At 36.2% G+C, this 27,539-nt stretch overlaps 1 protein-coding gene across 2 annotated transcripts in view; it reads left to right on the top strand.

Moving 5' to 3' along the window:
- Window positions 1-27,539, top strand: part of GCSAML (germinal center associated signaling and motility like) — a 46,895-nt gene that overhangs the window by 229 nt on the left and 19,127 nt on the right. Inside the window, exons 2-3 of one of the 2 annotated variants that reach the window (XM_045483324.1) lie at window positions 7,888-7,947; window positions 14,116-14,165. In XM_045483324.1, coding sequence (XP_045339280.1) covers window positions 7,888-7,947; window positions 14,116-14,165 — 110 coding nt within the window. The remainder of the gene's footprint in view (window positions 1-7,887; window positions 7,948-14,115; window positions 14,166-27,539) is intronic. The other variant, XM_045483334.1, reaches the window with a different exon arrangement.

Raw genomic sequence — 27,539 nt, 5'->3', positions numbered from 1 at the left:
GGTGTATGCATTTTGAATGATGAGACAGTTTGCTTTAAGAGGTGTGTACCTGAAGACAGCATTCTTTAAGAACTCACAGTGACCTCTCACTGCCTCAATTTACTCACTCCTTCTTTTGCCTTACTTTGGAAAGGTTGTAAGGTTACCATATTTAGAAAATAAAAACACAGGATGCCAATTCAAGTTTGAATTCAGATAAACAATTTTTTTTTAGTGTATATATGCATTATGTAATATTTGGAGCATTATTGCTTGGTCATACTTATACTAAACAAATTATTTGTTCTTTATCTGAAATTCAAATTTAACTGTGCATTTTGCATTTTATTCAGGAACCTTGGTCTGTAGTCACTTGAATCTTTCTGCACCTTCCTATTCTCATCTGGGTATGGGATTTATCTTCCCACTCTTCAACTTCATGGGGTCTCTCTGTATGAGAATAAACAGTCAGGTTCTTGAAAGTCATGGATACAAAATAATGTACACAAATCCTTTTGATCTAAGTAGTGCCTTTTTGTGGTGACTTTATCCTTCCTTATCTTCTTTGAGTGCTTTTGAAGTTGTAGAATACATATGGATAATAGGCATCACTCTGCTTAATCTTAGAGGATTGTTTTTCAGCACCTCACTCTCCCATCCACTTACCCTAACTCCTTCCACACAATCTTATTATATTGTGTTATATAGCACGAGTAGATCTTTAAAATTAAGATATAGGGACGCCTGGGTGGCTCAGTCGGTTTAGCGACCGACTTCGGCTCAGGTCATGATCTCACGGTTTGTGAGTTCAAGCCCCGCGTTGGGCTCTGTGCTGACAGCTCAGAGCCTGGAGCCTGCTTCCGATTCTGTGTCTCCCTCTCTCTCTCTCTGCCCCTCCCCCACTCATGCTCTGTCTCTCTCTGTCTCAGAAATAAAGAAACATTAAAAAAATTTTTTTAAAGTAAAAATAAAATTAAGATATAATTTACATGTAACATTGTACACATTTAAAGTGCACCACTTGCTACTTTGATACATATATATGTTGTACTGTGTTACTGCCATAGTGTTAACAAACACCTCTATCACAACACATAAATTATCATTTCTTTTTTTTTTGTGATTGGAACAATTAAGATCTAGTCCCTTAGCAAGTTTGAAATTTACAATATAATCTTATTGATTATAATCACTATACTGTGAGTTACATCTCCACAGTGTAATGTGGAATTTATGTATTCATTGCAAGTTTGGGCCCTTAAATAATATCCTTAATTCCCCACCCCCGGCCCTGGTAACCACCATTCTACTCTTGGTTTCTACTAATTTAGCTTTTTAAAATTGCACATATACGGGATATTTGTCTTTGTCTGTCTGGCTTATTTCACTTAGCATAATGCCCTCAAGGTCATGCCTTATATTATATAATACATAACATATATTATCTATCTATCTATCTATCTATCCATCCATCCATCCATCCATCATCTGTCACATCTTCTCTATATACTTGTCTATTGATAGTCACTTAGATTGTTTCTACATCCTGAGTAGTGTAAGTCATTTTGCAATAAACATTGCAGTGCAGATATCTCTTTGATACCCTGTTTTCATTTCCTTTGGCTGTATATACAGAAGCGGGATTGTTGAATTATATGGTAGTTCAATTTTTAATTCAAAAATTGCTTTCCATAGTGGCTAGGTCAACTTACATTTCTACCAACAGTGTAAAAGGGTTCCGTTTTCTCTACATCCTTGCCAACACTTGATTTCTTCTTCTTGATGGTAGCTATTCTAACAGGTGTGAGGTGATATCTCATTGTGGTTTTGATTTGCATTCCTCCACTAATTAGTGACATGGAACATATTTTCATGGACCTATTGGCCATCTGTATGTCTTATTTGGAACAATGTCTATTTAGATCCTCTGCCCACTTTTTTTTTTAAGTTTATTTATTTTGAGGGAGAAATATTGGTTTTGAGAAAGTGGTTTTGATATGTGTTTCCCTAGTGATTAGTAATGTTGAGCACTATTTAATGTAACTTTTGGCCACTTGGTTGTGTTCTTTGACACAACTGCGTTAATCTGCCCATGGCAAAACTCTAATCACCTTACTCCTGTGTTTCAGTGGGCACATCCATTTCCCACTACCTAACACGTAAATTATATACTACTTGTTTTGCAATTTGAGGTCTTATATATTCTGTTTTACTAAGTCCCTCCTTCTTGTTCTCTGATCACTTTGGGCATTGCCTCCATCACTTGACTTAGCAACCAAACTCTAATCAACTTTTTTCTATTTACTAGGGAATCTCTCAAGGGTAATTGTTGCCTTGTCTCTGTGTCTCTCTAGAACTTAGCACAAAGCAAGGATTTAAAGAAAGTATAATTAATTTTGTTAAATATACTTTTCTGCCCTTTCTACCATAAATATGTTTTATGGACCTTATATCCTTATCAATCTGACCACTGGTTACTCTTTTAATTTTAAGCTTGTGTGCACTGGCTATCAGAACTCTTAGTCAAAAGTACATTTTCAACCATCTTTCCTTATCAAAATATTCATTCTGCAATGCCCTGGCCAAATGCTACATCTTTCTTATCTCTGCCAGAAATTATCCTTTCACTTTTTTGCGACTTGTAAATGGTTTATGTGCATTTATGACGCTAACCACATTCTACCTAGTGTCATGATTATACATACACAAGTCTTTTAGATTATGGATCCTCTGATTACAATGACAGTGCCTTTAAAACCTGAAAAATCCCTGAAACTTGTGCTTATGTTCTATGGAAAGTAGGCTTTCTATATATTTTTTTCTTTTGGCTGTTATGAAGAAGCATGTATAATTCTCATTCCAGAACAATGATCTGCTTCAGAATACTGAGATTAAAAGGAGTTTTCCATTTTTAGTCGTGTCCCTTTTTGCATTGATTTTTAAATTTTATTTTTTAATGTTTATTTATTTTGAGAGAAAGAGTGGGGGAGGGAGATAAAGAGCAGTGGGGAGCAGAGAAAAAGGGAGAGAGTATTCCAAGCAGGCTCCATGCTGTCAGAACAGAGCCCAGTGTGGGGCTCAGTGTCACAAAACATGAGATCATGACCTGAACCAAAATCAAGAGTTGGACACTTAATTGACTGAGCCATGCAGGCACTCTGATAATAACACCGTTTGAAACATGGGCACTTAACTCCACACCAGTTGTCTGGTCATAATGCAACTAAATTTGAAACTAAAGGGAAAATAATTCTAAAGAAGTTCTAAAGTTGGGGAAGAAAACACGCATGCAGATATTTGGCTCTTAGAGAGTTTGTGACTGCATAGATAAAATAATCTGCAGTCAGTGATTACTTCCAGGAGTCAGAGGATGAATGTTCATTGAATGATGTTCCTTGTGAACTACATAATTCCTGTGAATGATTCACTGAGACAAAATATACACTATATAGCACAAGAACCTGAAAACAAGTAGTTAAAAAACAGCTATCACTGATTAATCACCTACCATGTTCTTTCTAGCTTATATGAATTGTTTCATTTTATCTTCACTACTAAATCTAGGATCTGGCAATATTCACACCCCTACTTTGAATATGGGGATATGGAATCAAAGAAACCAAGGAATGTATCCAGTACTATAGGAAAAGCAAGAAGGGATTTCCAAAGTGAAATTTATTGGGAGCTATCTATTCCCTTTTTATCTAATTGTATGACCTCCAAGCAATGATGCTAATGTGCTTTCCAAAGTTCACCAATAATTTACTCAAATAATACAGGAACACTAATTCAAAGGGATACATGCACCCCTTTGTTTATAGCAGCATTGTTTACAATAGCCAAGATATAGAGGCAACCCCAGTATCCATGGATTGATGAATGGATAAAGATGTGGTATGTATATACAATGGAGTATTATTTAGCCACAAAAGAGAATGAAATCTTGCCATTTACAATGACATGGATGGAGCTAGAGAGTATTACGTTAAGCAAAATAAGTCAGAGAAAGACAAATACTATATGATTTCACTCATATATGGAATTTAAGAAACAAAACAAATGAGCCAATGGAAAAAAATAAGAGAGAGACAAATCAAGAAATGACCTCTTAATTATAGAGAGAAAAACTAATGGCTACCAGAGGGGAGGCGGGTGTGGGGATGGATTACATCATTGTTGGGGATTAAGGAGTACACTTGTTTTGATGAGCACCAGGTAATATATGGAAGCATTGAATTAGTATATTGAAAATTTGAAATTAATATAATACTGTATATTAGGTAACTGAAATTAAAATAAAAACTTAAAAAAATCCAAATACTACCCATATATTCCAATTAAGTAATAGCTGTCTAAAGTTCCTTTGAACTGTTAGGGTTTTTTCCACTCTTGTTTATCCCTCTTGGAATTTATCTGTTGAAGAAATGATCTGGATTTTATTGGTTACATTTGTATGCTGTTGTTTCAAATATGTCTCTTATAAGTTGTAATTATAAACTGATGTTTATATCTAGCTTCTTGATCGAATCCAAGGTTGAAGTTGGCAGAGAGGGATACTCCATAGGCAGTTTGTAGACTTTCCTTAGGAGGTACATATTTTTTCCCTAACTTTACTAAGATATAATTGACAAAATTGTTTTGTAATGTAAAAAAAAATATTCTGGATAAATAAAAAAATTCACCAGTGAAAGGGGTGCTCTAGACAGAAATTACCTTATTTTACTTACTGGAATAAAATATCTCCCATTACCAATTAATCAATATGTCCAACCGTGCAACCCACATTTATTTGCCTGTTTATTTATTTCATGATCATAGTATATGAGGGTAATAATAACAACCACATCATACAGTAATTATAGAAAATAATGAGATAATCTTGTGAAATTCTTAAAGACTTTAAAAAAATGTTTATTTTTGAGAGAGAGAGAGAGAGAGAGAGAGAGAGAGACGATGAACCAGGGAGGGGCAGACAGAGAGGGAGACAGAGCATCCCAAGCAGGCTCTGTGCTGTCAGAGCAGAGCCTGACTCAGGGCTTGAACTCACAAGTTCTGAGATCATGACCTGAGCCAAAATCAAGAGTTGGACGCTCAACCAACTGAGCCACCCAGGTGTCCCTTGCACTTTGTTTTTCTGAGATATCTATTTTAAGTCATCATGTTTATTATGTAATAGTTCATACTATTTGTTTTTATCTCTGTAACACTTATTCTGATTTATTTATTTATTTATTTATTTATTTATTTATTTATTTAAAGTGCGAGAGAGCAAGCAGAGGAGGGGCAGAGAGAGAGAGGGGAAGAGAGAGAATCCCAAGCAGGTTCCATGTTGTCAGCACAGAATGTGGGGCCCAATCTCATGACCCTGTGATCATGACCTGAACTGAAAGCGAGTCAGATACTTAACTGACTGAGCCACTCAGGCAACCCTCTGAAATGTGTTTTCATGTTTGTTTAATTCCCCTTTTCTTTTTACTTAATCGACTTTACCAGATTTTTGTTCATCCTGCCAATTTTATCCTTTTCTAATATTTAGTTCTCTACCACATTTCTTTCCATAACTTTCCTTATTTCTTCTTTTTTCCAACTTCTTGAGATATCTGCTTATGTTGTCATTTTCAATCATTTGTTTCTTCTTATGAATGTATTTTAACAGCTCATTTTCTTCACGTTTCCCTTTATTTATATCTTGAAAATTGTCTTCTATGGCTTTCATATCATTTTAAGAGTATTTCAGGAAATTTTCTTTATTGTTTCCTTCTTTAAAATAAGGATTACTTATTACATTACAGTGCCTGACATATGTACATTTTTAGATATTTAATTTTTGATTTTCTTTTTTTTTTTTTAATTAAAAAAAAATTTTTTTTTCAACGTTTATTTATTTTTGGGACAGAGAGAGACAGAGCATGAACGGGGGAGGGGCAGAGAGAGAGGGAGACACAGAATCGGAAACAGCATCCAGGCTCTGAGCCATCAGCCCAGAGCCCGACACGGGGCTCGAACTCACTGACCGCGAGATCGTGACCTGGCTGAAGTCGGACGCTTAACCGACTGCGCCACCCAGGCGCCCCTAATTTTTGATTTTCGATTGACTTCATAAAGAAATCAGGTGAAAGGGCACCTGGGTGGCGCAGTCGGTTAAGCGTCCGACTTCAACTCAGGTCACGATCTCGCAGTCTGTGAGTTCAAGCCCTGCGTCGGGCTCTGGGCTGATGGCTCAGAGCCTGGATGCTGTTTCCGATTCTGTGTCTCCCTCTCTCTCTGCCCCTCCCCCGTTCATGCTCTGTCTCTCTCTGTCCCAAAAATAAATAAACGTTAAAAAAATTAAAAAAAAAAGAAATCAAGTGAAAATTGTTGATTTTTTGGTATTTAGATTTCCTTTATGAAGTTATAATGTCTGAAACTTATGCCAAATATTTGGGAAGTAAAAAAAAAATTGTCAAAAAAACACAGAAAGTATGGAAAAATTACGTTTGATATCAACACTTTGACCAAGATACATTTTAAGGTTAATTTAATGTCTATTGTTTTAATTATTAGTCTTAATGATTCCTTAATTCAGTCAACAAATGTTTATGGCCTGACATTATCTAAATTTTGCTTGATTAAATACTTAGTGTACAACAGAATTTAGTGTTCATTTCTGTTCAGTAATAATGACATGGAATTTCAATTAGGTTCCTGCTAATGTTAAGGATTTTATGTTTTTTTTTTTAACTTTAAAATGCAAACATGTCTTAGAAGGATAAGTCAGTGAACTATTAATAATCTCAAGGAGAATTGTTTTATAAGATTCTTCATTGGCCAGTTTAGAAAAATGGAATTATGAGAAAACCAGGCTCTAGGGAAAAAGAAGAGAGCACATAGGACACTAAAATTAAATGTTGTCTGATTTGCAGTCTATGCTATTTGGTAATCATTACATCCAAATTTAACCGTTAGTGAATATTATCCAGAAATCTGTATGTCAGAACTTATCTCCACAAAGGACTCTTCTTCCAAAAATCTGATTTACTTTGTATTTAACAAATACATATGTATTCTATTCTTTGCTTACTGGTCAAATATGCCCATATATGATGATGATATTTAGCTTTTAAACATGAACACTGAGGAAATGTCTTCTGTAAATATTGATGGCAAGCAAGAGTGGGAATCTTGCTATCATAGTCTGGGATATTTTGCATAAAATCTTCTATATAGAAGCAGGAGAACAGACACATGTTTGGGATGTGATAATATAGGAAAAGAAAACATTCAAAGAAATACGGTTTGGACAACTGGTGTAGAAGAAAATTTGATTCACTGAATCACAAGCTTGGGTCTGTATCTCACTATTGTATAAGCAAGAAAGCCACTGATTTCTCTCACCTCAATTCCATCACTGAGTGCTTGCTTGATTCTTATAAGAATGATGATAGTTGGTGGGAAAACATCAAGAGTAATATGCACAACCAACTTCTCTGAAGGTGGGTGAGGATCATAATGTTCTGTATGTATATGTATGGCCAAACAGCAAGGCTTGAAGAATCTTGCTCTGGATCACATGACCAAGGTTGATAGTGCTAGTATTCCACAGGGATGGATGCACCTGAGATGCTGGTCTCCTCTGGTCATCCTAGAGAAGTCAAGCCTTTCTGTGGTTAGGATCTTTCTCTATTCTTGGCCCCTCCCACCACCTTCTGACAGATCAGACTGTAGCCATTTCATCCTATTGTAGGCTTGGCCTCTTGTGGTTAATTTCTGAAATGCATTCTATATCTGTGACTGCCCTTTCTAAAGGACAAAGAAGTTTGTCAAAAAGAAAAGGCAGACTTTGTTTTAACAGTAAGGAAAGCAAGAAAAGGGAGTAAAGACATTTGAAGGGAGATAAGAATTTCTTCTTTTCTATGTGTTTCCATCTAGTTGCCTGAGAAACAATCAAAAGAAGCACAAGAAAGTAAACCAACATGTGGAAAGAAAATGGTAAGAACACAGCATATCAGAGTATTTTTCTCTGAGATTTATCTCTGTCTCACAAGAGACTGAGAATCTCTGTCTCACAAAAGTTAACATCTTATTTGAGACCTCTTAGAGCTGGACAGAATGATAGAATTCTTTGGTCTTTGCCTCTAAGACTTGGCAGAAGTTTATTTGGAGACCCTAAAAATAATGGGCTATTGGTGCACATGTTTCATTTCTTCATGGTTATACAAAGTACATGTACAAACAGAACTGAAATAAAGGATGGTTATTTCAGGTTGGTTATTTACAATGGACACACTTCCAACTTATTCTTCACACTTAGAATAATTTTTGGGAAATAGAAGTCTCGTCATGCTTTTTCCTCGAGACCCTTCAATTGTTCTCCACTGTATTCAGAATAAAATACAAACTCTTCACCAGGGACTACAATCCTATAAGGATTGACCCCTGAATGCCTCTCTACTCTCATTCCCCACTCCCCATTCTCATCCATTATCTTCCAGGAATTCTGCTGTCATTTAATGTTCTTTAAGCCACCAAGCTCAGCCTGAAGTAAATGCCCTACTGTGCACTAGTACTGCTCTTTTAGCACTCATGGTTTTTATTTTCTGTCCTTATGCCTGAAAGTATCTCTTCCTGGAAATTTTGACTCTCACACTGTTCTCCCAAAAATGTCCTTAAGTACATGATGTGAGAACATTGCATCCACACCCCATGGATTTCCTGTACTGCATTAAACCTTTCTATCAACTGGTAATCTTATATTTGTTAGTTTAGCTTTTTATAGTCCATGTGCTCTTTGAATCTCTGACCACTGCTTGACTTGCCATTGTCTCTCTGTTGCCCAACCTTTACAAGATACTCAAAGTAAAAAAAAAAAAAAAAAAAAAAAGAGTGGAAAAACAACAGCTTTCTCACACTGATATCTTGCCCCAGCTTATATAGAAAGAAACACCCTCCCTTCTTTGCTGACCATGGGATTTTCATATCTTTGTATTCAACCTCTTTCCTAATCATTGCATCTCACCATCTGGGTTTTTATCTATGAGATGGTTTCTTTTTCTCTAAGTGTGAAAGAATGAGGGATTGAGGGGAAGGCCCATATTTGTTGGTGATATGAAATGATGTTTGGAGTAATTAGCCATTCCCTAAGTATTTAATTTACGCTTTCTTTTCACAGAGGAAAAGGTAGAGACAGTAGGGTGGCTATGCCGCCATTGTAATGAACCCCCCTTTATAGTGTGTGGCTGAAGAGGTGATGTTATTGAACCAATATCCTTTTCTCAAGCTGCCACAAATACATTCTGTACAACGCAAAGTCATTTAAACTCGGCTTTTGCTTTATCATGTCTGAAATGAGATCTATGCTACTGTTCTTTTCTAATTTTCCCTTTTAAAGGAATTGAAGTGTTGACATTTTCAAATACATGCAAGTTTTTATTATAAACAGACAATAACTAAATGAAGAAAAATGAAATGTTCTACGGTGTTCCCATCCAAACGATTTTTTTAAAGTTTTATTTTAATTCCAGTTAGTTAACATAGAGTGTTATATTAGTTTCAGGCATACAATATATTGATTCAATATTCTATAGATTACTCAGTGCTTATCATGCTAAGGGGGGACTTAATCCCCTTCATCTATTTCATTCATCCCCCCACCCACCTCCCCTCTGGTAGCCATCAGTTTGCTGTCTATAGTTAATAGTCTGCTTCTTGGTTTGCCTTTCTTTCTCTCTTTCTTTACCCTTTACTCATCTATTTTGTTTCTTAAATTCCACATATGAGTGAGATCATGTGGCATGTGTCTGATCAACTTATTTCACTTAGCATAATATTCTCTAGCTCCATCCATGTCATTGAAGATGAAAAGATTTCATTCTTTTTTTATGCCTGAGTAATATTCCATGGATATTTGGGCTTCCATATCTTGGCTATTGTAGATAATGCTGCTATAAACATCAGGGTGCATATATCCATTTGAATTTGTGTTTTTGTATCCTTTGGGTAAATACCTAGTAGTGTGATTGCTGGATCATCAGTGTAGTTCTATTTTGAACTTTTAGAGGAACCTCCAAACCATTTTCCAGAGTGACTGCAAATTTTATGAATAGGATTCAGAATTTTAACCAGTCAGCTTGGTGAGGAAGATTTCAATTGTTTTGACTACCCAAGTCAATTGTAATCATATATATAAGACTTAAGTGGGCTAGAATTAAATTCAGTTCCATTTTTGGCTAGTTTGATAGGATGATGTTCTTTGAATGATGTTATGTTCTGTGCATCTTCCTGAGTCAGTTTTGGTTATCTTATTTTCACTAGAATATTATCATTTAATTCATTATTTTAAACATATGTTTAAGGATAGTATGAGCTCTTTCAAGTCACTTAATTTTTTAAAATATAGTTTTATAGAGCTATAGTACCATAAAGTTCACACTGTTAGGTAAATTGTGTGATAAGTTTAGGAAAACATACATTCATGTCATCTCAGTTAAGATATGGAATATTTTTATCACTTTTCCCCTCACCAGCAACCCCTGGCAACCACTGATCTGATTTCTGTTTTGCTTTTTTTCTCAAGATGTCACAGTATCATTGCTTTTATCATTATGAGGTTTTTATTTTTGCTTTCCTTATTTTTTCACTGTTCCTCTTCTAATTGCTTAGAATTCAAAACTTAAATTTTGTGTTTTCTATTTTTTTTCTTATTTAAAAATTGGACATGCAGGAATATAAATTTTTCTCTAAATAATATTTTATCTGTATGTATCCCATGTGTTGCTAAAGGAAATATTATTTTCCAACATTTTGTTACTTTGCTTTTTATGTTTTCTTGAATATGAGTTGTTTTTAATTCCAAATTTGTTTTCTATTTTTGATAATAAGTTCTGATTTTATTGCATTATAATGTTATTTCTGCTTGTGGATTTTATCAAAGTTCTTTACCATCTATTGTGCCTCAACATTGAAACAAGTTACTTATATTCTTTAAATTGTGGTTTCTTCATATGGAAAATAATTTTAAAATTAAAAATACTGTAACTTTAGATTGTAAAGGTAACATTTTAAAACTTAACATTCATATGTTAGTACGATGCCTGAGTGGAACCAGCATTTGATTAGTATTAGTTAGCATTTTGTTTATTATGCCCCATAGACTTTGAAAATTACAATGACAGGTTTTTTTAAGGGTCATACTTTTTGAAATTTATCTATTAGGAAAACTTGATGTTTAAATTTTTTTTTAATGTTTATTCATTTGAGAGAGAGAGAGAGAGAGAGAGCAAGCAGGAGAGGGACAGAGAGAGAAAGGGACACAGAACCTGAAGAAGGCTCCAGGCTCTGAGCTGTCAGCACAGAACCCGATGCGGGGCTTGAACTCACAGACTACGAGATCTTGACCTAAGCTGAAGGTAGCGCTTAACCAACTGAGCCACCCAGGTGCCCCAGGAAACTTGATTAATCATGTATTTCAGATATTCTCTGTTCTTATTTTTCTTGATTTTTTCTTGCTGTCTGAGAGAAATTAATCTACTACTACTTTGTTTCAGTTCGTGTTCATTTTTTTTTTCTTTCCTTCATATTGATTCTATTTTGGTAAGTAATAGTTCATCACAATTGTAGGTATTTGTGGTTTTGTCTTTATCTATGTCATATCCTGTCCATCTTTGTTCTGAAATGAGAGCAGTTTATTGTCTTTATCTTGTAATATGTGTGTAGACCCATGTGGTGGAAGGGTCAAGGTAGGTTGGGGAATAGCAGGCAACTCCCCTGCAGGAAACAAAGAGGATAAGAGTGAGTATGTATTAACACTTAATATTGTCTGAACTAATTTCTACATATTAGGCTGCATTCGTTTTGCTTGGGCTACCATGATGAAGTTCCATAAACTGGGAAATTCAACAGAAATATATTTTGTCACAATTCTTGATGCCTCAAATCCAAGATCAAAGTGCTAGGGAGTGAGTCTCTTCTCAGGCCTCTCACTTTGGCTTATATCCCTATCTTTTCCCTGTGTCTTCATATCATCTTTGCTCTATGACTATCTGTGTCCAAATTGCCTCTTCTTATAAGGACAAAACTCAAATTAGATGAATTATGGCCAGACCTTCAACCACAGAGCTGGCTGCACAGGTTAGATTTATCATTCAACAACTTCTTTATAACATGACTTTGCATTTTATAAAATTGAAATGTGGTTTTACAGTCATCTTCTGATTTGTTCTTTTTTCCTAAAGAATTCATAGGTTTTATATCCCCTCAATACTAATATATTTGACAATACCCATTTTCATTTATTGGAGAGTCATAGGATTCTTGTAATCCTATTTTCCTCACCATTTTGTGGGCTTGCCTTCAGATGGAAGTTTGGGCTACCTTAAACTCACCTCACTGATGAAGTAGTTTCACAATGTTTTCCTCATGGATGTTTTAGAATTTATCATTATTCTTGAAGTGCAGAATCTATTGCATATCTCAATGTTCCATGTGATTTGTGTTAGTTCTCCATAAAATCAATTTTCAGGCTGAAGTCTTTATTTCAGGTATCTTATTGTATCTTTGAATGGTTTTGTTTCATTTATGTGGCTCTCATCTCCAAGATTAACTATTCTGTATGTATGGCATCATCTCTTTATGTTTTATTTTACTTTCTCTAACCATAGTACATTCTCATTTTCTACAAGTTAATGTTTATTTCAAGCATATGCTGCTGGCTTGTTTTAGAAATAATTGATTTTACATATTGATGCTTTTAGTGCTGTTTTAAATTTTTTTTTTCAACATTTATTTATTTTTGGGACAGGGAGAGACAGAGCATGAACGGGGGAGGGGCAGAGAGAGAGGGAGACACAGAATCGGAAACAGGCTCCAGGCTCTGAGCCATCAGCCCAGAACCTGACGCGGGGCTCGAACTCACGGACCGCGAGATCGTGACCTGGCTGAAGTCCGACGCTTAACCGACTGCGCCACCCAGGCGCCCTAGTGCTGTTTTAATCTCTCTAAATATTTTATCGTTTCTTTCAATTGTTTTCCTGCTTTATGCTAGCCACTTACTTTATCCATTTATTATTTTTAATAATAATTAACATATTACATATATCTGCCTTTAATATATTTTCTGCTTTCTTTTTATTATTATTATTATTATTTTATCTAATTCATGGTTGCAACTTTGTGCTTAGTGTTTTGAATGAAAGTAGGTGAGATAACATGGTGTGTGTTTACCTTTGTGTATTTCTTTAGGGAAGATACAAAGGAGAAATAAGCTAAGATTCAGGCTTTGCTTTTGGTATGTTGTCTCGGACTGCCTCCTCACCAAAAATTCTTCCTCTGCAGTGGGCACATCTCTGTTCTGTGTATATTGCCCTCTTTGAGGTGGGCAGGTCATTACAAAATTCTTTGTCTACATTTTTCCTCAAGTTTATGAGACTGGGAGACAGAGAAATAGTAGACCATGTGTTGGTACTCAATCTCCTTTTAGCCACTCACTCCCTGTTCTGGTGTGGAATTGTGTCACTGTAGAGATAATCTCTATTTCTCTCATCACCAGTCTGCACTTATTAATTTAGGTCATTGTAAATTTGTGTTCTGAATTTTTTGGACCTTCTTATTTACCTTCCTTTGTTTTCTTCCTTTTTTTTTTTTAACCTTATTTACCTCCCTCATCAAGAACAACAGAGAAATAAATTGGCTTTCAATATTCTCCCTCAAATTGTTCCAAATTTCACTATATTGCACATATGTTCCACATACATATGATATTATACCTAGTATGATAGTCTAATAATTCTTTAAGTTTCATAAAATATGGAGTTTTATTCTCTGCTTCTTATTCTTTTGCTAGACTTTGGGTTTTTCTTTCCTGCTTCATTGAGTTATAATTGACAAAATTTTAAAATACTTAAAGCAAATGTGATTTATGTATACTTTGTGAAAAGAACCCCCCTCATCAACTTAATTAACATAACCATCAACTCTCACAGTGTTATCAGCTCTATTTCATGGTTTTTCCGAAACAAAGTAAGCAGGATTTAATTTCAATTAACACTTGAATTCTAAATCTACCAATGACTTTACCTTAAGAGCAGTGAAACATTTCCTTCAAGTGTGTTTTCAGCTTCAGATAACTGGAGTGTATCATGATATTATCTCTTTCCTTTGTAGGCAGGAAATGGCTACATTTGAGAGAGAAAATCCAGTTCAAGATAAGAAAAGTAAGTCATTGCTTCATGATATTTTTCATACAAGGGAAGTTGTAAGTTTAAACACCTAAAGTGGTTCTGATACTATGTTAGACAGGATTGAAGGAAGCACTGCTTGGTGTCACTATTATTATTATTATTATTATTATTATTTTGTCTAACAAAACTGATCTTATTACTTTTTGTATGACAGTAATGATTTATTTATGATTTATTTTGTTTTATTTATATTGTTTTCCTTAGATTTTTACTTTTTTTTACACTTTTGTAGTCATTTTTTTATTAGAGATATAATTTATTTACCTTGTTTAAAATCTAATAATCCAAAGACTGTTGACCAAATGACATGTAACATACAGGGAAAAAAAAAAAAACAGATTCTTAGCTATATGCCCTATTAGAAATATTTAAGTTTTTCTTGGGTAGCCTGAATTTCTTTTTTTTTTCTTGTGAATTGTACATTTTTATTTATTCATTAGGTTTTTTGAAAATTCTAGTATATTTAACATACAGTGGTATATTAGTTTCAGGTGTACAATATAGTGATTCAACAATTCTATACATTACCCAGTGCTCATCATGACAAGTATACTTTTTTAAAAAAAAATATGAAACTTATTGCCAAATTGGCTTCCATACAAAACCCAGTGCTCATCCCAACAGGTGCCCTCTTCAATGTCCATCACCCACTTACCCCTCCCTCCCACTGCCCCCCCCCCCCACAACCTTCAGTTTATTCTCAGTTTTTAAGAGTCTCTTATTGTTTGCCTCCTTCCCTGTCTGTAAATTTTTTTTCCACTACCCTTCCCCAATGGTCTTCTGTTAAGTTTCTCAGGATCCACATAAGAGTGAAAACATATGGTATCTGTCTTTCTCTGTATGACTTATTTCACTTAGCATAACACTCTCCAGTTCCATCCATGTTGCTACAAAAGGCCATATATCTTTCATTCTCATTGCCACGTAATATTCCATTGTGTATATAAACCACAATTTCTTTATCCATTCATCAGTTGATGGACATTTAGGCTCTTTCCATAATTTGGCTACTGTTGAAAGAGCTGCTATAAACATTGGGGTACAAGAGCCCCTCTATATCAGCACTTCTGTATCCCTTGGGTAAATTCCTAGCAGTGCTATTGCTGGGTCATAGGGTACATCTATTTTTAATTTTTTGTGAAACCTCCACACTGTTTTCCAGAGTGGCTGAACCAGTTTGCATTCCCACCAACAGTGCAAGAGGGTTCCCGTTTCTCCACATCCTCTCCAGCGTCTATAGTCTCCTGATTTGTTCATTTTAGCCACTCTGACTGGCATGAGGTGATATCTCAGTGAGGTTCTGATTTTTATTTCCCTGATGAGGAGTGACGTTGAACATCTTTTCATGTGCCTGTTGGCCATTGGATATCTTTTTTAAATTTTTTTTAATGTTTATTTTTGAAGGAGAGAGAGAGACAGAGTATGAGTGGGGGAGGGGAAGAGAGAGAGGGAGACACCAAATCCAAAGCAGGCTCCTGGTTCTGAGCTGTCAGCACAGACCTGACGCGAGGGCTCAGACTCACAAACTATGATATCATGACCTGAGCCGAAGTTGGACGCCCAACCAACTGAGCTACCCAGGCACCACTGGATGTCTTCTTTAGAGAAGAGTCTATTTATGTTTTCTGCCCATTTCTTCACTGGATTATTGTTTTTCGGGTGTGGACTTTGGTGAGTTCTTTACGGATTTTGATTACTAGCCCTTTGTCTGATATGTCATTTGCAAATATCTTTTGCCATTCCATTCAATGCCTTTGAGTTTTGTTGATTCTTTCCTTTGCAATGCAGAAGCTTGTTATCTGCAAGAGGTCCCAATTGTTCATTTTTGCTTTTAATTCCCTTATCTTTGGAGATGTGTCAAGTAAGAAACTGCTGCAGCTGAGGTCAGAGAAGTTTTTTTCCTGCTTTCTCCTCTAGGGTTTTGATGGTTTCCTGTCTCACATTCAGGACCTTCATCCATTTTGAGTTTAATTTTGTGAATGGTGTAAGAAAGTGGTCTAGTTTCATTCTTCTGCATGTTGCTGTCCAGTTCTCCCAGCATCATTTGTTAAAGAGACTTTTTTCCATTGGATATTCTTTCCTGCTTTGTCAAAGATTAGTTGGCCATCCTTTTGTGGGTCTAATTCTGGGGCTTCTATTCTATTCCATTGGCCTATGTGTCTGTTTTTGTGCCAATACCATGCTGTCTTGATGATTACAGCTTGGTAGGAGATGCTATACTCTGGGATTATGATGCCTCCCGTTTTGGTCTTCTTCAAAGTTACTTTGGCTATTCGCGGTCTTTTGTGGTTCCATACAAATTTTAGGGTTGCTTGTTCTAGCTTTGAGAAGAATGCTGGTGCAATTTTGATTGGGATTGTATTGAATGTGTAGATTTCTTTGGGTAGTATTGACATTTAACAGTATTTATTCTTCCAATTCATGAGGATGGAAAGTTTTTCCATTTCTTTGAATTTCCTCAATTTCATAAGCTTTCTACAATTCTCAGCATACAGATCTTTTACATCTTTGGTTAGGTTTATTCCTAGGTATTTTATGATTCTTGGTGCAATTGAGAATGGGATCAGTTTATTTCTTTTTTTTTGCTTCATTTTTAGTGTATAAGAATGCAACTGATTTCTGTACATTAGTTTTATATCCTGAGATTTTGCTGAATTCATGTACCAGTTCTAGAAGACTTTTGGGGCAGTCTGTCAGGTTTTCCATGTATAGTATCATGTCATCTGCAAAAAGTGAAAGCTTAACTACATCTTTGCCAATTTTGATGCCTTTGATTTCCTTTTGTTGTCTGATTGCTGATGCTAGAACTTCCAACACTATGTTAAACAACAGTGGTGAAAGTGGACATCCTTGACGTGTTCCTGATATCAGGGGGAAAGCTGTCAGTTTTTCCTAATTGAGGATATTAGCTGTGGGGTTTTCATAAACGGCTTCTATGATGTTTAAGTATGTTCCCTCTATCCCGACATTTTTGAGGAGTTTTATTAAGAAAGGATGCTGAATTTTGTCAAATGATTTTCTGCATTGATCGAATGGCTAATATGGTTATTTTCTTTTCTTTTATTAATATGATGTATCACATTGGTTGATTTGTGAATGTTGAACCAGCCCTGCATCCCAGGAATGAATCCCACTTGATCATGGTGAATAATTCTTTCTATATGCTGTTGAATTCGATTTGCTAGTATCTTATTGAGAATTTTTGTATCCATATTCATCAGGGATATTGGCCTGTAGTTCCCTTTTTTGGCTGGGTCTCTGGTTTGGGAATCAAAGTAATGCTAGCTTCATAGAAAAAGTCTGGAAGTTTTCCTTCCCATTCTATGTTTTGGAACAGCTTGAGAAAGATAGGCAATATATCTACTTTATTTTTTTTCCAATGTATGGAATTTGTTGCCAAATTGGATTCCATACAACATCCAGTGCTCATCCCAAAAGGTGCCCTCCTCAATACCCATCACCCACCCTCCCCTCCCTCCCACCCCCCATCAACCCTCAGTTTGTTCTCAGTTTTTAAGAGTTCCTTCTGCTTTGGCTTTCTTCCACTCTAACTTCTTTTTTTTTCCTTTCCCTCCCCCATGGGTTTCTGTTAGTTTCTCAGGATCCACATAAGAGTGAAACCATATGGTATCTGTCTTTCTCTGTATGGCTTATTTCACTTAACATCACACTCTCCAGTTCCATCCACGTTGCTACAAAGGGCCATATTTCGTTCTTTCTCATTGCCGCGTAGTACTCCATTGTTAAATAAACCACAATTTCTTTATCCATTCATCAGTTGATGGACATTTAGGCTCTTTCCATAATTTGGCTATTGTTGAGAGTGCTGCTATAAATATTGGGGTACAAGTGTCCCTATGCATCAGTACTCTTGTATCCCTTGGATAAATTCCTAGCAGTGCTATTGCTGGGTCATAGGGTAGGTCTATTTTTAATTTTCTGAGGAACCTCCACACTGCTTTCCAGAGCGGCTGCACCAATTTGCATTCCCACCAACAGTGGGTTCCCGTTTCTCCACATCCTCTCCAGCATCTATAGTCTCCTGATTTGTTCATTTTGGCCACTCGGACTGACGTGAGGTGATATCTGAGTGTGGTTTTGATTTGTATTTCCCTGATGAGGAGCGACGTTGAGCATCTTTTCATGTGCCTGTTGGCCATCCGGATGTCTTCTTTAGAGAAGTGTCTATTCATGTTTTCTGCCCATTTCTTCACTGGGTTGTTTGTTTTTCGGGTGTGGAGTTTGGTGAGCTCTTTATAGATTTTGGATACTAGCCCTTTGTCCGATATTTCATTTGCAAATATCTTTTCCCATTTTGTTGGTTGCCTTTTAGTTTTGTTGGTTGTTTCCTTTACCGTGCAGAAGCTTTTTATCTTCATAAGGTCCCAGTAGTTCTTTTTTGCTTTTAATTCCCTTGCCTTTGGGGATGTGTCAAGTAAGAGATTGCTACAGCTGAGGTCAGAGAGGTCTTTTCCTGCTTTCTCCTCTAGGGTTTTGATGGTTTCCTGTGTCACATTCAGGTCCTTCATCCATTTTGAGTTTATTTTTGTGAATGGTGTGAGAAAGTGGTCTAGTTTCAATCTTCTGCATGTTGCTGTCCAGTTCTCCCAGCCCCATTTGTTAAAGAGGCTGTCTTTCTTTCCTGCTTTGTCAAAGATTAGTTGGCCATACTTTTGTGGGTCTAGTTCTGGGGTTTCTATTCTATTCCATTGGTCTATGTGTCTGTTTTTGTGCCAATACCATGCTGTCTTGATGATGACAGCTTTGTAGTAGAGGCTAAAGTCTGGGATTGTGATGCCTCCTGCTTTGGTCTTCTTCTTCAAAATTCCTTTGGCTCTTCGGGGCCTTTTGTGGTTCCATATGAATTTTAGGATTGCTTGTTCTAGTTTCGAGAAGAATGCTGGTGCAATTTTGAATGGGATTGCATTGAATGTGTAGATAGCTTTGGGTAGTATTGACATTTTGACATTTATTCTTCCAATCCCTGAGCATGGAATGTTTTCCCATTTCTTTATATCTTCTTCAATTTCCTTCATAAACTTTCTATAGTTTTCAGCATACAGATCTTTTACATCTTTGGTTAGATTTATTCCTAGGTATTTTATACTTCTTAGTGCAATTGTCAATGGGATCAGTTTCTTTATTTGTTTTTCTGTTGCCTCATTGTTAGTGTATAAGAATGCAACTGATTTGTGTACATTAATTTTGTATACTGCAACTTTGCTGAATTCATGTATCAGTTCTAGCAGACATTTGGTGGAGTCTATCGCATTTTCCATGTATAGTATCATGTCATCTGCAAAAAGTGAAAGCTTAACTTCATCCTTGCCAATTTTGATGCCTTTGATTTCCTTTTGTTGTCTGATTGCTGATGCTAGAACTTCCAACACTATGCTAAACAACTGCGGTGAGAGTGCGCATCCCTGTCGTGTTCCTGATCTCAGGGAAAAAGCTCTCAGTTTCTCCCCATTGAGGATGATATTAGCTCTGGGCTTTTCATAAATGGATTTTATGATGTTTAAGTATGTTCCTTCTATCCCGACTTTCTGAAAGGTTTTTATTAAGAAAGGGTGCTGAATTTTTTCAAATGCCTTTTCTGCATCGATTGACAGGATTGTATGGTTCTTATCTTTTCTTTTATTAATGTGATGTATCACGTTGATTGATTTGTGAATGTTGAACCAGCCCTGCATCCCAGGAATGAATCCCACTTGATCATGGTGAATAATTCTTTGTATATGCTGTTGAATTCGATTTGCTAGTATCTTATTGAGAATTTTTGTATCCATATTCATCAGGGATATTGGCCTGTAGTTCCCTTTTTTGGCTGGGTCTCTGGTTTGGGAATCAAAGTAATGCTAGCTTCATAGAAAAAGTCTGGAAGTTTTCCTTCCCTTTCTATGTTTTGGAACAGCTTGAGAAAGATAGGAAATATATCTACTTTAAATGTCTGGTACAATTCCCCAGGGAAGCCGTCTGGTCCTGGAGTCTTATTGGGAGATTTTTGATAACTGATCCGATTTGTTTGCTGGTTATGGCTCTAGTCAAGTTTTTTATTTCTTCCTGTTTGAGTTTTGGAAGTGTGTGGGTGCTTAGGAATTTGTTCATTTCTTCCAGGTTGTCCAGTTTGTTGCCATATAATTTTCATAGTATTCCCTGATAATTGCTTTTATTTCTGAGGGATTGGTTGTAATAATTCCATTTTCATTCATGATTTTATCTATTTGTGTCATCTCCCTTTTTTTTTTTGAGAAACCTGGCTAGAGGTTTATCTTTTTTTTTTTTTTTTTTTTTCAAAAAACCAACTTTTGGTTTCATTGATCTGTTCTACAGGTTTTTTTTAGATTCTATATTGTTTACTTCTGCTCTGATCTTCATTATTTCTCTTCTTCTGCTGGGTTTGGGGTATCTTTGCTGTTCTGCTTGTATTTCCTTTAGGTGTGCTGTTAGATTTTGTATTTGGGATTTTTCTTGTTTCTGAAGATAGGCCTGGATTGCAATGTTTTCTCCTCTCAGGACTGCCTTCGCTGCATCCCAAAGCATTTAAATTGTTATATTTTGATTTTCATTTGTTTCCATATATTGTTTAATTTCTTCTCTTATTGCTTGTTTGACCCATTTATTCTTTAGTAGGGTGTTCTTTAACCTCCATGCTTTTGGAGGTTTTCCAGACTTTTTCCTGTGGTTGATTTCAAGTTTCATGGCATTGTTGTCTGAAAGTGTGCATGGTACGATCTCAATTCTTGTATACTTATGAAAGGCTGTTTTGTGACCCAGTATGTGATATATCTTGCAGAATGTTTCATGTGCCCTGGAGAAGAAAGTGCATTCTGTTGCTTTGGGGTGCAGAGTTCTACATATATCTGTCATGTCCATATGATCCAATGTATCATTCATGGGCCTTGTTTCTTTATTGATCCTGTGTCAAGATGATGTATCCATTACTGTATGTGGAGTATTAAAGTCCCCTGCAATTGCCACATTCTTATCAATAAGGTTGGTTTGTTTGTGATTAATTGTTTTATGTATTTGCAGGCTTCCATATTCAGTGCATAGACATTTATAATTGTTAGCTCTTCCTGATGGATAGACCCTGTGATTATTCTATAATGCCCTTCTTCATCTCTTGTTACAGCCTTTAATTTGAAGTCTAGTTTGTCTGATATAAGTATGGCTACTCCAGGTTTCTTTGGACTTCCAGTGGCATGGTAGATAGTTCTCCATCCCCTCACTTTCAATCTGAAGGTGTCCTCAGGTCTAAAATGAATCTCTTGTAGACAGCAATTAAATGGGTCCTGTTTTTTTTTTTTTATCCATTCTGATACCCTATGTCTTTTGGTTGGAGCATTTAGTGCATTTACATTTGGTGTTATTATTGAAAGATATGTGTAGAGTCATTGTGATGTCTGTAGGTTTCATGCTTGTAGTGATGTCTCTGGTACTTTGTGGTCCTTGCAACATTTCACTCACAGAATCCCCCTTAGGATCTCTTGTAGGGCTGGTTTAGTGGTGATGAATTCCTTCAGTTATTTTTTGTTTGGGAAGACCTTTATCTGTCCTTCTATTCTGAATGACAGACTTGCTGGATAAAGGATTCTTGGCTGCATATTTTTTCTGTTCATCACATTGAAGATTTCCTGCCATTCCTTTCTGGCCTGCCAAGTTTCATTATATAGGTCTGCCACTACTCTTATGGGTCTCCCTTTATAAGTTAGAGCCTGTTTATCCCTAGCTGCTTTCAGAATTCTCTCTTTATCCTTGTATTTTGCCAGTTTCACTATGTTATGTCATGCAGAAGATCAAGTCTGAAGGGAGTTCTCTGTTCTTCTTCGATTTCTTTGCCTTTTTACTTCCCCAGATCAGGGAAGTTCACAGCTACGATTTTTTTAAATATGCCTTCAGCCCTTTTGTCTCTCTCTTCTTCTCCTGGAATTCCTGTGATATGAATATTGTTCCCTTTTATTGCATCACTTAGTTCTCCAATGCTCCCCTCATACTCCTGGATTTTTAAATCTCTTTTTCTCAGCTTCTTCTTTATCCATAGTTTTATCTTCTAATTCACCTATTTTGTCCTCTGCATCTTCAATCCCCACTGTGGCCACCTCCATTTTATTTTGCACCTAATTTATAGCATTTTTTAATTCATCATGACTATTTTTTAGTCCTTGATCGCTGTAGCAATAGATTCTATGCTGTCCTCTATGATTTTTTCAAGCCCAGCGATTAATTTTATGACTATTTTTCCAAATTCTTATTCCATTATATTGCTTAAATCGTTTTTTTATGTACTTGTTAGCTGTTGCTACTTCCTGAAGTTTCTTTTGAGGAGGATTCTTCCATTTCATGATTTTGGCTATTTTTCTTTCCCTTACCATTTTAAAAGCTTGTGTCCTCTACACCTGCAAGCACTTTCATATTAAAAGATGGCCATAGACTGTCCATGGCCCTTCAAGAGGTGTTTTTCGGGGATTGTTACTTGCTCTCTGTTGTTGTGACTTTGGTTATTTTATTGCCCTATTCGTAGTAATATTTTGTACCCCCCCCCCAGGTGTACTTTGATTTGTTCCTTGGAATAGCCCTAGTGTTAATCCAGGTAATGCTGCATCACTTGTAGGTAGTAACTGTCTCTAGGTTCTGTGCTACTCTGGTGGATATGCAGTTACTCAGTACAAGGGGGCATGGTTTGATGTTTTCTGGACCCACCTCCACTATGGGCCCAGGGAGTGACCCCCGAGGCCCTGCCTTGATGGTGGTGGTGGTGGTGGGGGGAATGGTGATTTCCCAGTCTCTTTTCCATGGAGCCAGACCCAGTGGACACTGAATCATTCTCACTGTGCCAGTGGGTGCAGATGGGGGCGGCCTTCTCACTCCACCAATTCCCCTGACCCTGTGCTTGGCTAGGATTCAACATCCCACTCTGTGCTCCGGCGCTGGGGAAGTGCCTCTCTGTTTGGCAATATGTGGTCCCAGCTGGCTTTGTCTGTGCAGCCGCATGTCAGGGAGGACTGCCTCCCTGTGGACTGAGCCACAGCCCTCATCGCCACCAGCCCCCAGGGTGGCAGACACAGGTAGGCTTTGTCTTTTCCCACAACACTGCAGAGAAATGGCAGCCTTATCCTCCTGCAGACTGAGCCCTCTGCCCAACCACTGCACCCAGGGGTGGCAGATGCAGGCAGGTTCTGTGCTATCATGCAGCCCTCAGGGAGTGAACCACTTTCTCCAGCTGTGGACTGAGTTTCTGACCTACAACCTCACCCAGGCCTGGCTCCCCACTTCCCCAGGTGCGTAAACACAGATCTGGCCCCAGTCCGAAGAAAATCCCCGCAGTTAGAGATCAGATCCCTCTCAGTCTCATTCCAAGGTCTTTCTCCTGTCCAGATATGGTTCGATGATTCCCTATCTGCTCTTTCTCTTCCCTTTGTTTCTCTGCAGAAAGGGGTCCCTCCCCTCTATGCCCATGCAGCCTTTTTTATCTCCTCCAGTTCACAATCACCCACCTATCTTTTCTCTAGTTTTCCCATTTTCTTCCTAGTAGATTCAGTCTCTTTTCCTCCAGGCTCTGGTGTTCAAAGTCCTTTGGCTTCTACACTTCTTTGTTTGAGGGACACGGGACAGATGGATCCCCCTGTCTCTCTGCCATTTGGGGCAAGCATATCCCCTCACAAGTATATTTCTTAATAACCATCACCTACTTCACTCATCCTTTCATCCACCACCCCACTGGTAACCATCAGTTTCTTCTTTATAATTAACAATATTTCTTGGTTTGCCTCTCTCTCTCCTCTCTCTCCTTTTTTGTTCCTTAGTTCACTAGTTTTGTTAAATTCCATGTGAGTGAAGTCATATGATATTTGCCTTTCTCTGACTGACCTATTTTCTTAGCATAATACTCTCTAGTTTCATTCATGTCATTGCAAATGGCAAAATTTCATTCTTGTTTTACTACTGAATAATATTCTATTGCATACATATACATACATATGAATAATATTCTATAGAATAAAATAGAATAGAATAATATTCTATTGCACATATATACATATTATATGTATATATGTTGCTTGGGTTGCTTCCATAACTTAGCTATAGTAAACAATGCTGCTATAAACATAGGAATACATGTATCCCTTTGAAATTGTTTTTGTATTTTTGGGTAAATGACCAGTAGTGTGATTACTGGGTTATAAGGTAGTTCTATTTTTAACTTTTTGAGGAACATCCATACTATTTTCCAGAGTCACTGTGCCAGTTTGCATTCCTACCAATAGTGTAAAAGTGTTCCTTTTTCCCCACATTGTCATCAACACCTGTTGTTTCCGTGCTGTTAATTTTAACCATTCTGACTGGTGTGAAGTGATACCTCATTTAGTTTTGGTTTGTATTCTCCTATGATAAGTGATGTTGAGCATCTTCTCATGTGTCTATTGGTTATCTGTATGTGCTTTCTGCACAAATATCTATTCAGTTCCCCTGTCCATTTTTGTAATTGATTGTTTTTGGTGTTGATTTGTGTAAGTTCCTTACACATTTTGGATATTAAATCTTTATATATAAGGTACATCATTTGCAAATGTCTTGTCCTATTGAATTGGTTTCCTTTTTGTTTTGCTGATGGCTACCTTTGCAAAAACTTTTGTTTTTTTTTTGCAAAAAGTTTTGGTGTAATTACTCCTAACTCTTTGATTCAACATAGTACTGGAAGTACTAGCCACAATAATCAAACAAGAGAAAGAAATAAAAGACATCCAAATTGATGAGGAATACGTAAAACTTTCATTTGCAGATAATGTGACACTATATATAGAAAACTCTGAAGACTCCATCAAAAACTAGTAGAACTGATAAATGAATTTAGTAAATTTGCAAAATTCAAAATTAGTATACAGAAATCTGCTGCATTTCTATGCACTAATAATGACGTAGAAGAAAGAGAAATTAAAGAAAAAGAACAATACCATTTACATTTGCACTAAAGAGAATAATATATCTTAGAATAAACTGAACCAAGGAGGTTAAAAACCTGGACTCTGAAAACCATAAAACATTGAGGGAATAAATTGAAGATAACACAAATAAATGGAAAGGATATTCCATGTTTATGGATTGCGAGAACCAGTATTGTTAAAAGGTACACATTACCCGAAACAATCTACAGATTTAAGGAAATCCTCATCAAAATGCCAAAGTTTTCACAAAACTAGAACAAATAACAAAATTTGTATGGAACCAGGAAAGACCCTGAATAGCCAAAGCAATTTTGAAAAAGAACAAAACCAGAAATATTACAATGTCAGATTCTAAGTTATACTACAAAGCTGTAGTAATCAAAACAGTATAGTACTGGCATAAAAATAGACACATAGATCAATGGAACAGAATAAAGACCCCAGTAATAAATCCACACTTACACAGTCAATTAATCTATGATAAAGCAGCAAGAATATGTAATTGGAAAAAGTCTTTTCAACAAATGACGTTGGGAAAACTGGACAGCAACATGTGAGAGAATGAAATTGGACCACTTCTTTACACCACACACACACACACACACACACACACACACAGCTCAAATGAATGAAAGACCGAAATGTGAGACCTGAAACCATAAAACACAGAAACAAGAAAACACAGGCAGTCACTCCTTTGACATTGGTCATATACACATTTTTTTTTAAAAGATATGTTTTTTCTGACAAGGGAAACAAAAGCAAAATTAAACTATTTTATATGATTTATTTATACTTTATAAATATATATATATTTATAAATATATTTATATACTTTATAAGCTTCTGTGGGAAGTAATTAACCTAAATCCTGCTGATTTTAATTTATGTATAGATGTTTTAAATAGGACCATTTTGAATATGAGCTTGTGTTATGTGTTTCTTTTTTCTTTTCCTTTTCTTTTTTGTTTTGGGCTAGTCTTCACTTTTTTGACATAGTATCCAGGTGCAGTAATCATGTTAACTTCTCAGAATAAGCAGTTATGAACAACAATATGTTTGTGGGACAGACATATCTGAAACAAACTCACTTCTTATAGCTATTCTTCAACTGTCTTCTCATTTTACAACCAAGTGTGTTAAAAAAATTGTGTAGCCTCATCATTTGAAACTTTGCATTTCTTAATCACCTTTCAGCTCATGGTGACATGCTTGTGGTACTACTGTTTCATTGAGCACATTTCATGGGCTATGAAATAAATGTATTTCATTAAACCTCATCACAGCCATAAATAGAATAACATATTTTGAAAAGCATCATAGTGCATTACACATAAAATTGTCATATAAGACAATTATATTGATTGTATGTCTATGTAAATGATTGTACTAAAGTATGGTATAAAATATATGTCTAACTGTGTGTTTTGTTTAAAAAAATATGAATGCCTCTGCCAAAATGTAACTACAGAGTCTAAAGGACAATTGTCAATGTTAGTTTCAATTATCTTATCTCTAGCACTTACAAACATTGCTCAACATCTCCCTCTTAACATCGTTCCTTCCTCCATTTCTCTGACCTCTACACTCTCTTAGGTCATAGTAACCTTTATGCTACCTGACACTGCCCTTTCTTGGGGACACCTAAAATTCTGGTGTCCTTCAGTAATCCAGCCTTGGATTTTTTTCTACTTTCATGAAGATTTGTGTCTGATTAATCTTTCTTCTTGTAGTCTTTGGTAGAATTTTCTGGTGAAGCTATCTAGGGCGATGACATTTATTTAAAAACTTCTTTGCGTACAGATAAAAATGCTTCTGTGATTACAGACTATTCTTATTTTCTGTTTCATCTTGTCAGCCTTACAAGTTCCATTTCTCATTAAATTGGTCTTTTTCTATTAAAATTTTAAAGTCTTAAATCTTACAATTGTTATTATATCTCTGTATGGATTTAATGTTTACAGGATCTATAGTGGTGCTTCTTGCTCATTTCTAATGCTTCTGTGTGTGAATGCATGTGTGTGTGCTTTCCATCTGTTTTTTAATTAATCAGTTTTGCTAGTGTTCATTCATTTCATTAATAGTTTTATGAAATCAAATTTTGTATTAGTCCTCTACCACAGGAGAATCTCTTTCTGGGTCCAACTTAAAGTTGTATATGGTTTACTCAAAATCAAAGAGACTCACAAAATACTGTGCTGTTTTGACAGCAAACAGAGATGCAAAATGATTTGGATGGGTTTACCCTGAAATAATTCAGAAAATTCACTGAGATGCTGGCTTTTTCATTTTCCTTAGACATGCATTTAAAGTAACCTAGGGTACCTGACCCTTCCTGTTCACCTACACTTAGCTTTATGTTCTCCATGTAGTAGACCAATATTATGTCCTGTGGATATAT

This window comes from Leopardus geoffroyi, chromosome A1 (assembly GCF_018350155.1).
Source record: "Leopardus geoffroyi isolate Oge1 chromosome A1, O.geoffroyi_Oge1_pat1.0, whole genome shotgun sequence".
Taxonomy (NCBI): Eukaryota; Metazoa; Chordata; class Mammalia; order Carnivora; family Felidae; genus Leopardus; species Leopardus geoffroyi.
The sequence above is the reverse complement of the archived record's forward strand: the minus strand, read 5'-3'. Positions and strand labels throughout refer to the sequence as shown.